Raw genomic sequence first — 14,144 nt, 5'->3', positions numbered from 1 at the left:
TTCACCCCTCCATTCGTTCAAAATACCTGTCCAACTGAGCCTTAAATTTATTTAAGGCTCAGTTGGACAGGTATTTCGAACGAACGAACAAACGAAAATTTATTTAACTTCCCCAACAAGGGATGGAAGTCTGTTCCATCAACCAAGTACACGCTGGCTAAAGGCAAATTTCCGCACATCTATCCTACATCTGTCTTTCCTCAATCTGAATTTATGCCCTCTCAGGTGATTATTCTGAGCAAGAGGAAGATTCACATCGGCATTGAGTATGCTCAAACCATTCAAGGCTTTATACACCTCTATCACATAACCTCGCCGGTGCCTAGTCTCCAGACACTGTAATTTGCAAAACTTAAGCCTTTCTTCGTAAGAGCACCCCTTTGTTCCATTCACTAATCTTGTTGCCCTTTTCTGTCTCGTTCCAGCAGCACTACATCCTTCTTGAAATGAGGCCTCCAGACCTGTATACAGTACTGAAGGTGTGGCCTGACCATTGCCTTATACAAGGGAATAATCACCTCCTTATCCCTGCTAGAAAAATTCCTATATATCATTGACAAGACACCATGAGCTACTCTTGCAGCCTGTTTGCACCGCCCAGAGAACTTCATATCTGCCTGCAAAATAACCCCTAGGTCCTTTTCATTCTCTACCATTGCCAGTGTAGTACCACAGAGTTGATATGTTGCTCTGGAGTTGCTGTTTCCCATATGTAGTACTTTACATTTGTCAATGTTAAACTTCATTTGCCACCTCTCAGCCCATCTGCTCAACCTTTCCAGATCCTGTTGCAGTAGCATAGCACCAGTAGTGTCCTTAACAACCCTTCCAACCTTTGTACCGTCTGCAAACTTGGACATTAAGCTTGATATACCATCATCAATATTATTTATAAATACAGAAAACAACAATGGACCCAACACTGAACCCTGAGGGACTCCACTAATAACATTAGTCCACGATGAGCAGTGTCCATTAATTACCACTCTCTGTCTTCTGCCACTCAACCATCCCTTTATCCATAGCAACAATTTGCCACCAATGCCACACTGCTCCAATTTGTGCAGCAGTCTTCCATGTGCAACAGTATCAATAGCCTTTCTAAGATCCAAATATATAATAACAAAGTTATTCCCTGCATCCAATTCTTTTGTGACTACATCATAGTATCCAATCAAATTGGTCAGGCAAGACCTTCCCATAACAAAACCATGCTGTGTCTGAGCTATAACTGAATTCTTGTCAAGATGATCCTGCAGTGCTTCTTTAACCAGTGCTTCCATTAATTTTCGTGGAAAAGAAGTTAAACTCACAGGTCTATAATTACTTGTGTCAGCCTTTGATCCTCCTTTGTGAATTGGGGTTACATTTGCATATCTCCAGTCTGTGGGTACCTCCCCTGAGTCCAAGGAAGTTCTCATAACTATGACTAACGGATTGCTTACTTCCCCTTTGCTGCCTCCTTTAATATAACTGGATAGATCCCATCCACCCCAGGTGCCTTTCTTGTATTTATCTTCAACAATTTCTCTTCCACTTTACTCTCACTTATTTCAAGATCATCTAGCTCACTGCCAGTGTTTACTTCATCTATGGCATTCCCCCTTCCTGAATAACTCCTCATGTTTGAATGTAGATGCAAAATATTGATTTAGTTTGTTAGCTACCTGAACAGGATCATGAACAGTTGAACCATCGATATCAAGTGGACCAATCTGATTCATCCCCTTCTTTCTAGAGTTTACATAAGTAAAGAACTCCGTGCTCTTTTTCTTTGCATCCCTTGCTAAAGATTTCTCGTAATCTGCCTTCGCCTGCCTAACCTCCTTTGTAGCTTGGTTACAGATCAACTTATATCTATCATAGGCTTCTGTTAATTTTAATGTATCCCATTAAATGTATAAATTAATGCACATGTTAATTTATATGTATCCCATGCATTTCTCTTCTCTGCCATATGTCTCATTAGTTCACCTGACATCCTTTTAGGCCTGAACCTTGAACAATATTTCTTAGTTGGTATGTAAAGCCTAGTAGCTTCCAAGATAAGTTCTTTGAATGCTTCCCATTTTGAGTTTGCTGTTGGTAACATCATCAGTTGGTCCCACTGTATAGAATTTAAATACTGTTTCAGACCATCATAGTCTCCTTTACGAAAGCAATAACCCTTCCCTTTACCCCTGATGGTAGTTACCTCCTTGAGTAAATCCCACTTCAGCACACTGTGATCACTGCCACCTACTGGTTCCTGTATCTGCAGATTCTTAATGCATGAAAAATCCCTACTGATAATCAAATCAAGAGTATTGCTCCCTCTAATTGCCTCCCGAACATGCTGATTTAGAAAACAATCATCCAATAAATCCACAAAAGCCTTGCTAGTGTGTGAGTGACCAGCTCCCAAATTCCAGTCAATATCTGGGAAATTAAAATCCCCCATTATAAGACTCTCTGATTTACTGGGCCACTCTATTTCCCCGTACAGTTTCTTATTATACTCATCAGAGTCATTAGGCCTATAGTACACTCCTGCTCTCAATTTTGATCTCCCAATGCTTATGTTACACCAAACTGACTCGACACTGCACTGTCCAGCAATGTCGATGGCTTCACTTCCGTGGATTTTATGTGTTTCTTAACTAATAGTAGTCTAATAGCATAATCCCTCCTCCCTTCCTATCCTGTCTATCCTTTTTTGTAGACGTTGTACTCCCCAAATTCCAGTTCTGCATTACTTATATCTGTGTGACACCATGTCTCTGATAATGCTAATGCTCCTAAAAACCAAATAACAACAACAATTTCTCATACTGTAATTTTACACGATAATATGATAACTTTATTTGTATTAAGTTTAGGTAATCAAATTTTTCTAAAAGGTACAAGCTAAAGATTATAATGATTTATGCACCAACATCGAGCCATGATGATGATGAAGAGGTTGAAGAAATGTACATCGAAATTGAGAGTCTTCTAGATGGACAGAAAACCCACTACACTATTATTATGGGGGACTTCAATGCTAAGGTTGGAAAAAGGCAAAACAGCGCAGAAAGAGGAACTATAAGAAATTTTGGAATTGGTGAAAGAAATAAAAGAGGTGAAAGACTTGTGGAATTTGCAGAATCTCAAGGACTGTCAGTAATGAACACTTTTTTCAAGAAAAGGGTGAACAGAAAGTGGACATGGAAGAGTCCAAATGGATTAACAACTAATGAAATTGACTTCATCCTCACTAACAGAAGATATATTGTGAATGATGTTACCGTCCTGAATAAGGTAAATGTTGGAAGTGATCACAGAATGGTAAGATGTACACTTGATATAGATGTAGGAAAGGAAAGGAAAAAACTGACTCGAGTAAATAATACAAAGGTCTTTGAAATAACAGAGGAGGAGAAAAAGCAGTATGTACTGGAACTTAAGAACAAGTTTGAGCTTCTGCAGACTGCTCAGGACCAAGATATTGACGAGGAATATTACAACTTTCTGAAAGTGATAAAGCCCAAGAAACCCATAGGGAAACAGAAATCCAAAGAAGAAAAAATTAATCAAGAAACACTTGTCATGATGAACCAAAGAAGACAAATGAAGAGCAAGAAAAACACTGACAGGGAGAAAATTGAGTATACTGAGTTATGCAAAGCCATTAGAAAGAGACTCAGAGAGGACATAAGAAGATTTAACACAAGAAAAGTAGAACAAGTATTAAGGGAAAACAAAGGATTTAAATCAGCAGCCATGAGCAGTAATACAGAAAGACAAATGATACTGAAACTGAAGAATAGCGATGGTGTACTTATAAACAGCAGAGAAGGCATAATTCAAATAGCAGAAGACTACTATAGAGAATTATACAAGGAGCGAGGAATGATACCAGCAGTGGGGAACATGGATTGCAAAGTAGCAACACATACGACATACCCGATATTCTTCCTGATGATTTAGAACATGCATTGAAGAAAATGAAGAATCGGAAAACCCCAGGGGAAGATGAAGTTACTGTAGAGTTGTTAAAATTGGGAGGAAGAGACTTAACACAAAAACTGGCAAGGCTCTTCACAAAGTGCATTAGAAAAGGTGTGACGCCTAAGCAGTGGAATAATGCAATCATAGTTTTTCTGCATAAGAAAGGAGATAAATCAGAAATTGGAAATTATAGACCAATTAGCTTATCCAACATCTACAAGTTGTTCACAAGGGTCATTACTAACAGATTAGAAAGAATACTTGATGAGAATCAACCGAAAGAGCAAGCTGGCTTTAGGACAGGATTCTCAACTATGGATCACCTTCACGTAATATCACATCTAATGGAGAAAGCAAATGAATATAAAACACCATTATGTCTGCATTTCTGGATTATGAAAAGGCATTTGACTCCATACAGCATAAGGCAATGTTTCGGGCACTGGAAAGACAAGGCATTGATACCCCATATATTATGATTTTGAAGAAAATATATGAGAGTGCTACCTCCTTTATTAGACTAGACAAAGACAGTAGGAAATTTAAAATTGAGAAAGGAGTTCGACAAGGAGACACAATATTTCTGAAGCTGTTTACTGCTGCCCTTGAGGAAGCTTTCAGAAGATTAGACTGGTCGCAGAAAGGAGTCAATGTGAACGGAGAGTACCTAAACCATTTACGATTTGCAGATGACATTGTGGTCATAAGCCATGATCCCAAAGAATTAGAGGAAAATCTTAATCAGTTATGCACAGTTAGTAAGGATTTTGGACTAAAGATGAATATGGCTAAAACAAAAGTAATGATGAAGAAGTATGCCACAGAAAGGGAAATAATGATTGAAGGAGCAGTAATTGAAAAGGTGGAGTCATATACTTATCTGGGACAAGTTATTAGCTGTAATAATGATAAATGGCTGGAAGTCAAGAGAAGAATAAATTTTGGATGGATAGCATTCAGGAAATATAGTCACATACTGAAGAGAAATATCCCAGTTTGTCTGAAACGTAAAATAATGAATCAATGTATACTCCCCACCATGACTTATGGAAGTGAAACTTGGGCACTCACCAAAAGAATGGAAGAGAAGCTAAGAACTACACAGCGAAGAATGGAACGAATTATATTGGGAATCAGACTGTTAGATAAGAAGAGAAACACATGCATTAGGCAGCAAACTCAAGTAAAGGATATTCTTATCAAAACTAAAGAACTAAAATGGTCTTGGGCAGGACACATAGCTCGAAGACATGATGACAGATGGACTAAGAAAATAACAGAATGGTACCCAAGAGGAGCTAGAAGAAAACCTGGAAGACAAAGGCGGAGATGGATAGATGAAATTCATGAGTTTTTGAGTAGTAAATGAATGGCCAGTGCTCAAAACAGAAGGAACTGGAAAGTTGCTGGAGAGGCCTTCATCCTGCAGTGGATTGAAAATGGCTGATGATGATGAATCAAATTTTATCAGAATTTTTGATAAATTGTAGAAAAATGCCTGTAAAAGGATATAAATTTAGAACTTTTGACATACTGACTGTTTTGGTCATAGTGTTAACATGGTTTATTGTGTATTATATCTGTATGAGGTGTGTGTGTGTTTACATGCTGATTTGTTTGTTTGTGTGGGCTGAAAAATCCAAAACTATTATATTGTGTTATAAAGAAATTAAAAAGAAATATGAGCAACTCATAGTCCTTGAAGCCAATTTCTCCCTCCACTGCATCAAACTCCATTGCACCTACCTGCTTTGCATATAGTTCTTCATCTCCAAAAAGAGACACTGTGTCTCCATGTATGCAGGGTCTTTTTTTTTTTTTTTTTGGATTAATGATAAGTTATAAGCATTATGTATTTTTATATTGTATGATTTATGTTACTAATTTTTCCTGTTTCTGTCATTTGTAGTTCTGTATTTTTTAGCTTTCCTGCAATGTAACCATCCCATTCCTCCAATTTTCTGTTACTCTAAATATTTTCTATTCATGCTTTTGCAAGTCATAAGAGTTTTCCTAACATATTTATAAGTGGGGAATACCTGTAGTTAGAAAAGTTGGGGGTTCCCTCAAGGAATTTTACAAGCCTCCTTTTAACTACCAGTCTACCTATGCTGTGGGTAGAGTTTTATTTATCATGTTAATTGCTTCCATATCCATTTAAATATGTGGCTTACAGTCAAAATGAAAATTGATTTATCTCACTTATTAATAAGACTAGACTCTATTACATTTTTACATTTACAGCGAGAAACCAGGCTGTTTATTTTTTTTCCTCAGATGGAAAGCTTTTTTACATTTTCAGACCTTTCTTTTTTTTTTTTTTTTGAATATATTGTGCTGTTATTTCTTTAATTATTTTGATTTTGTGCAGTCTCCTATAAAGCAGATTTAGTTCATAGTGAATAATTGCATTGTCTTTACATTCCTTTCTATTATATATATATGCACATTTTTTCTTTCAAGTCAGTTGTTGTTGTTATTTGGTTTTTAGGAGCATTAGCAACTAAGGCCATATTACTCTAGGGATATGCTGACCTTTCCGTTTCCTGACCTTTCGGACATTTCCTGACCTTTCCGCATCCTCCGTATTTGGTGGTAACAGGCTCGAACTCGGGTCTAATCAAGAAGCGTGTGCTACGACACTGCTGCTCCTGCCCAACTGGCTACAGGCCTTTCAAGTCAGAATTTATATATTAATATTATGGTCCAGTTATGGACCATAATATTAATATATATGCATGTACATGTCTTAATGACATGCAGGCTCACTGGGAAGGATTTTTTCTATCTCTGTTCATCCTCAATATTTGTCCCGAAGTTCATTATTCCTATATTTCTCTAATTAAGATTAAACATTAGTTGATTGCTTTTGAAAAGTTTTATGGTTAGTTTTTCTTTTAACAAATATTGGATTTGGTGAATGAAAGTTTTTTAAAATCAATACAAATATAACTTACTTTTTTTTTTTTTTTGTTAGAATTGTCATTATATGATAAACTTTTATTTATACATGAATAACAAATAGTGTTACAACAAAGACTAAAAACTAATGAAAGATAAATGTTTAAAGTAAGTAAAGTGCTTTGTCTGTCATAAGTATTCAAAGGGTCAGTTACTGATATTCAGTTTATAAAACTGAAAACTGCATTTTTTCATTTCAGTAACTGTATCATCATCAGCTGACTTTGATGGCTTTATGATGACAGGAATTTACACTATGCCAGATACCTCAAAAAACACATTGCCACTATTAGCAGGGATAAGCTCTTCAGGTGTTCCTACCCAATATCCTGTAGGCAGTAGCATGATGTGTGCTATAGTTCATTCTCATATAGCACATAGACCTTCCAAGACCTTGTCTTTTCTTTGGATGGCACCACCAAGTGGAACTGGTTGTGTGAATTTCCTGTAAGTATCCATACAAATTTTCTATTGAATTTATTTAAATATCATTTCAAATAGGCTAAATTAGTTTAGCATTAGTAGGGTAAACGATGAAAGAAAGCAAGCTTATACAGAATCAGCCAAAAAAAAAAAAACATTTCCCATATCACCTGTCCATCTCCTTTAATAGTTTGTCTAGTTCTTCCTTGAATTTATTCAAACTGCTGACCTCTACAACACCAGATGGAAATTTGTTTCAATAATCAACTACCTGTTGGCTGAAGGCAAATTTTCTGCAATCTTTTCTTTCCTCAGTTTGAATTTATGCTCTCTTATGTGTGTAATCTCACAAAGAGGAAGGATTCCATCAGCATTGAGCCTACTTAATCCATTTAAAGCCTTAAACATCTCAATTAGATTTACTTGCTGGTGCCTCTTCCCCAGAGGCTGCTGTTTGCAGAACTAAAGCCTTTCTTGGTAAGACCAACCTTTTGTTCTGCCACTGATTTTGCTTATGTTCTATCTAGTTGGTCTTTTATCTGCAGATTCTTAATGCATGAACGATTATTGCTGATAACCATATTAAGGGTCCTGAGCTGGATGTCATTGTTCTTCTCTTTCTTGGTGATTTCCTTCTACTTTTGACTCTCTCTCTCTGGGAAACTCAGGACTTTTTTTTTTTTTTTTTTTTTTTGGCTGGTGCAGTATAGGTACAAAGAAGACCTTCAATTACCACAAGGCCTTCGACTCCGTACCTCATAGCTGGCTAATAGAGACCCTGAAGATTTACAAGGTCAATCTGATAGTGACAAACTTCCTAGGAGCAACAATGGTGAAACGGAGTACCACCATTAAGTTCGAGAACATCACAACCAGGCCAATCCCCATTAGAAGAGGAATCTTTCAGGGAGATGCTCTGAGCCCACTATGGTTCTGTCTAGCACTCAACCCGCTATCCACCATGCTCAGTGGCAGCAAGTATGGATATAACCTCAAAGAAGGAAGAAAGAACCTGTACACCCTCGCCCACCTGATGTACATGGATGACATCAAGCTCTACGCGGTAACCGAGAAGCAACTCCAGCAACTACTCCAGATCACCGAAGAATTCAGCAAGGACATCAGGATGGAATTTGGTCTAGAAAAATGCAAGACCCACACACTACACCAGGGAAAATTAGTTGGCTGAAACTACCAGCTGCTGATTGGTAAAGAGATCAAAGCTATGACAGAAGGAGAGACCTACAAATACCTAGGGATGATGCAGGCTGAGCAGTTAGAACACAAGGAAATCAAGAAGTGCCTGACCAAAAAATATCATCAGAGACGGAAGAAGCCTGCTGAAAGCCAAATTGAATGGAGGGAACCCAGTTAAAGCCATAGACACCTATGCAGTTCCAGCTCCAGTAATAACATACACATTTGGGGTCATAGATTGGACTAACACCGAGTTAGAAGATATCATGCGAAAGACATGGACAATGATGACCAAGAGTCACCAACATCACCCGAAGTCAGCAGTGGAGAGAATAACAATACCTCGGAAAGACCTAATAGACCTGACAGAACAACAGAAAACAGCGATAGTTAACCTCGAAGTAATCCTTCGAGAAGCATTACTTCGAGAACAACACAGCACCACTCCACCAGGTCATAAGGAAGATAGATAAGTAGTATACCCCACTCAACTTAAGTGAAGAAATCCCTTCCATCCAAATGGTACAAGAAACGAAGATAGAAAGATGGGCAAAGAAGACACTCCATGGCAGACACTACAGTGACCCCCATCAAGATCACATTGATAACATTGCTTCCAATGCATGGCTCACAAGCGGGATGCTCTTCCCTGAGACTGAAGGATTCATGCTGGCCATCTAAGACCAGGTAATCAACACCAGAAACTACAGAAAATACATCGCAAAGGAGCCCGGAATGTCAGATGTCACATGCCGACGATGCCACCTGGCCTCAGAAACGATCCAACACATCACCGTGGGGTGCAAGGTGATCACCCAGACCGAGTACACTCATAGACACGACCAGGTAGCCAGGATAATACATCAGAAGCTAGCGAGGAAATACCAGTTAACCAAAGAAAGTGTACCATACTACAAGTACGAACCCCAGGCAGTACTAGAGAACTGAACCCACAAGCTGTACTGGGACTGAGCCATAATAACGGATAAGACCATCCCACACAACAGACTGGACATAACCCTTGTGGACAAGATGGAAAAGGCTACCTACCTGATTGAAATAGCGGTGCCGAACACTAGCAATCTCCAGAAAACCCATGAGGAAAAAATTAGGAAGTACACGAACCTGAGACATGAGATCAAGGAGATGTGGCATATGCAAGAGGTATCAACCATCCCAATCATCGTGTCAACAACCGATATGGTACCAAAGACTCTACATAGCAGCCTAGCAGCAATAGGTCTCCCAGAGAATACCTAGGGGTCATAGATTGGACTAACGCGGAAAGATGGGCAAAGAACACTTATAAAATGACTGACAGTAACACCAGACATTACAACCACCCTGTGTACTTGGTAGCAGTACTCGTCACAGAGTGGACTCCCCCAATCAGGGAGAAATAATATAAGAGCAACAACAACAATAATAATAAGAGCACTTCTTCCTCTTGTTGCCTCTCTAACATACTGCCATAGAAAACAATCATCCAATAAATCCACAAAAGTATTGCTACTGTGTGATTGATCAACTCATAAGTTCCAATTGATGTCTGGAAAGTTAAAATCCTCCATTATAAGACATTTTGATTTACTGACATGCTCTATATGTCTATACAGTTGTTTATTATGTCATCACAGTCTTTAGATTTATAACACACACACACACACACACACACACACACACACACACACACACACACACACACACACACACACACACACACACACACACACACACACACACACACACCTACTCTTATTTTTATTTTCTTTGTATTTGTCACACAAAACTGATCTGAATATTGCAGGGCTACCCATATCAACTGGATGGCCTTAGATTTTATGTGCTCCTTAACTAAGAACATAACCCTTTCAAATTTAAATTTTGTATCCTTTATGTCTGAGCAACACAATATCCCATGTTTCTGATATTCCTGCAATAAATTTTGCATCTGTTGACTTGGCCAGTAATTCAGTTTCGTTAAATTTATTTACTATGCTCTTAGCATTATTGTACACATGCAATTATTTTTACTTTTAGTAACCCTAACTCAAGCGGACGAAGGAATTGCTACATAATAGGGAGCATGGAATTGTTAAAAATACTAAGGTAGGCATTGACATTCATGGTTCTCCACATAGCCACTGTAGGCTATGTGGAGAACCATGAATGTTCTAGTTCATATCATGTAAAACAGCCCACACTATAACTCCACCTCCACTGAACTTCATTGTCAGCACAATGCACTTTGGCAGTATTCTCCACAACCACACCAGCTGCAAAATAGGGTGTCACAAGATTCATTATGCTATAGAACTAATTTTAACTGCTTTATGGACCAATTATGATTTTTGTTGTACCATACAAGGCAAAGCCACCGATTACAGTTGGTGATGCTTGGCTTATGCACCACCACTCTTCCATGGAAATTGAGGCTTTGGAGTACTGTATGTATTGTGGTCATACAGACCTCAATCCCTGTTGATGCCTTAAACTTATGGTTGATGTTTTGCAGGGATGTCTGAAAGAATTGTATTATCTTTCCAAGTATTCTTTGGTCACATGGCTTGAACTCAATGGTGTGCATTGCTGAATGGCAACAGTACCATTATGCTTCCATTTCACAGTGATACTAATGGTCAACTTTGGATGGTGTAGGTTGTCAGAAATTGCACAAATTGATAAGCTAAAAATGTGACATCTGACAATAACATCACTCTCAAAGTAAGTCAGCTCAGTTCTATCTACCGTGATGAGAATGGGTTTTAATGCTCATATGCCTTTCTTATATACTGGTCTGAATCACTTTATATTTATCCAGGAAGATCAACTGGACTATGAAAACAGGATGTCTGGATACTTTTTTGTGGGCAGTGTATAGTAAATATGAATCATGTGAAGGGTAGTCAGCTTACAAGGATTTGTTACTTTTATGGCACTGTTTAAGTTTATAACAGTTTATGACACTCATTAAGTTTATGACAGCATTAGTTACTGTAGTGATCCAAAGGGGAAAGTGATCAGAGGGCTCACTGTTAAGTTAAGAAGGTATACTGGGATAGGGTCACTGGTTTTTTATTGAAAGTATTTATTGTTTGGACTTCTTGTTTGAATATGAAACTTAGAGTTATCCAACAAAGTCCTGATTTTACATTAAACTATCCAATATATTTTACATTGCCTTGCCACTTTGTTAGTACCATGAGCTAATAGTATGTTGGACTGCTGTTGGCAACAGTATAACCTCCCAAATCACTGATCTGACAGGATATGGCACAGAGTCATCAGGTCACACAGTCATTTTGAAAATTAGCATAATATTGGACTATTCATGTAACAAAACTGTTTTAAATTCCTTAAGTGATGTAGGCAGAAGATTGCGCTGATGAACATGCCTTTGCAGCTTTCCAGTTCATTATACATATTCTAATTGGGATTGAGAATCTGGATTGGCTAGGCAGGTCAGATGTTTCAAACCACACTTTCACATATTTGCAAAATGGATGGTTGCATTTGTTAACCTTGAAAGTATCCATCTATAGAGTTAAACTTGCAACATTTCTGGGTGTACTTGATCTGCAGTAAAGTTCAGATATGTTCTATGTTTATGGTGCCTTTCTGTGGGATCAGAAGACCAAGGGTATGATATAAAAGCATGACTCATGTTATTACACTTCCTGCAGTAGCCTGTACTGTAGCACACACAACAGGATGGTTCCAGTGGTTCATGTGATATCCTCCATATGTGCACACTTCCATCGGTACCTGAAAAGAGTAAATTGGGACTCATTGGACCACTTGACTCACCCCCCTCTAGTCTTCCTGCATCCATCCTTTGTATTCTCGGCACCAACACAACCATACTTACTAGTTGTGGTTTAAGACCGTTAGCTTCTGATGGTCTTAAACCACAACTTGTGAAAGGTCCTACTATCTTAATATATCCCATAGTACATTCTTTGTAAGGTTCTTCACCTGGCGAAGATATTGATGCCTTGTGCTATATTCTTATGTTAAATTCAGAGGTTAATGCAAGGATATTGCACAAGGCAGTGATTGTACTTGCTAGTCTGCTCCAGATATCATGCACCTTGCTTCATCACCTTACATTTTCAGCTGAACTTCTGCTTGTTCAAAGATGTTTTATGAGCATTTTTTCATTCATTTAAGACTTAATGAATACTAGTCTTTAAGCTCTCGATAAGTGTAGCCGTCATCTCTCTGCTGTAGCACCTGCTCAATGCTCACTGACAAATCAAACCTCTTTGAAAGTCTATGAGATAATCCTGTCCATTGTCACTGAACTGATTTGGAAGCTGTTTGGGCCACATGACATTATAAAGCAACTTCCTGCATGTCGCACACCGTATGACTGTTTTGATTTATTCATGTATTGTTGAATGTAGCCCAAAATTCCATGATCTTAATAAAGTGTCCAGACAATATATGTATTCAACAACCAGATAAGAAAAAAAAATCGGAATTATCCATAAATTTAAATGATTCAAAAAAGTTTGAATGAAGTATATAAGTAATTAATCTGTACTTAATGTAATTCAAAAAGTTTGAATGAGCTTTATATGTAATTAATCTGTATCTGAAAGAAAATATTTTGATTTGCTCACAAACTTTCTGTTGATTTATTTTCTTAATATAATTTTAAAGTGATTTGTTTTTTGTAATGATTTAAGGTGGTGAAATCAAGGAAAATTAATGAATGTATATTCCTGGTTTATGAGGTAAAACCAAGTAAATTTAAGATATACAGTACGGGAACGATATTTAAATTTATGACTATAACTGAATAAGTAGATCAAAGCTGCCCAGAATATTTTGGAAAGGCTTGTTAATAGACCAAAAGCAATATTTCAAAAATATAAATAAATAAATAAATTTGCTCTAGCATTTTTACTTAAATTTCTTGCATAATTTATATCTTATTTGTTAAAAAAAAATTGCATTATTGTTTAGTAGTTAATTTATTTAATTATAAATTCTGTTCCCAGTAGTATGCTTTCTTGTTTGTATCCATAATATCTCTACTTCATAATCAGGTTAAAACTTTTTTTGTTAAAAAATTAAAAAGTTGGGTCACCCCCTCATTCACAGGTGGATTTGATTCCATATAGCTCATTCAGCCAGAAATATTGTATTGTTCTGTTTGTTACTGTTGTTGCCAAAAATAGTTATTGAGATGAAATATCATGCCGAAACACTCAAGCAGCCAACTTTTCAAGGTGACTCTTGAAAGGCTGGCTTCTTTGAAAAGGTGACCCATGTAACTCTTTCAGAAATTATTATTATGTCATTCAGTTTGGTAATTTAATTCTGGTAAACATTACAAACTGGATTAAGAGACTAAATATTATTAACTAGATATTGAGTGATATACCGTTGATTCCGTTTATTTGAGACTAGTGCATTTTGGCCCGATTAAGTGGCTGCCCCAGTTATTTGAAGTTTCACGTAAATAGTTAAAAATACAATGGATCTCGCTTTACAATTGGTTCACTGTACAATCAAATCACGTTACGATGGACTCACCATAGTAAAGTACCATTCACTATACAATGTTTAGTAAGTGCCTGTCATTG

At 37.4% G+C, this 14,144-nt stretch overlaps 1 protein-coding gene across 2 annotated transcripts in view; it reads left to right on the top strand.

The window, feature by feature from the left end:
* The window catches only part of LOC150086817 (reelin-like), a 1,004,591-nt gene that overhangs the window by 27,640 nt on the left and 962,807 nt on the right, over positions 1–14,144 (top strand). For both annotated transcript variants that reach the window (XM_090372773.1, XM_090372772.1), the window contains exon 2: positions 7,131–7,377. In XM_090372773.1, the coding sequence (XP_090228899.1) occupies positions 7,131–7,377 (247 nt within the window). The remainder of the gene's footprint in view (positions 1–7,130; positions 7,378–14,144) is intronic.

This window comes from Mastigoproctus giganteus, chromosome 4, assembly GCF_048544385.1.
Source record: "Mastigoproctus giganteus isolate SK-2022 chromosome 4, ASM4854438v1, whole genome shotgun sequence".
Taxonomy (NCBI): Eukaryota; Metazoa; Arthropoda; class Arachnida; order Uropygi; family Thelyphonidae; genus Mastigoproctus; species Mastigoproctus giganteus.
Note: the sequence above shows the minus strand (reverse complement) of the source record. Positions and strands in the feature narration are given on the sequence as shown.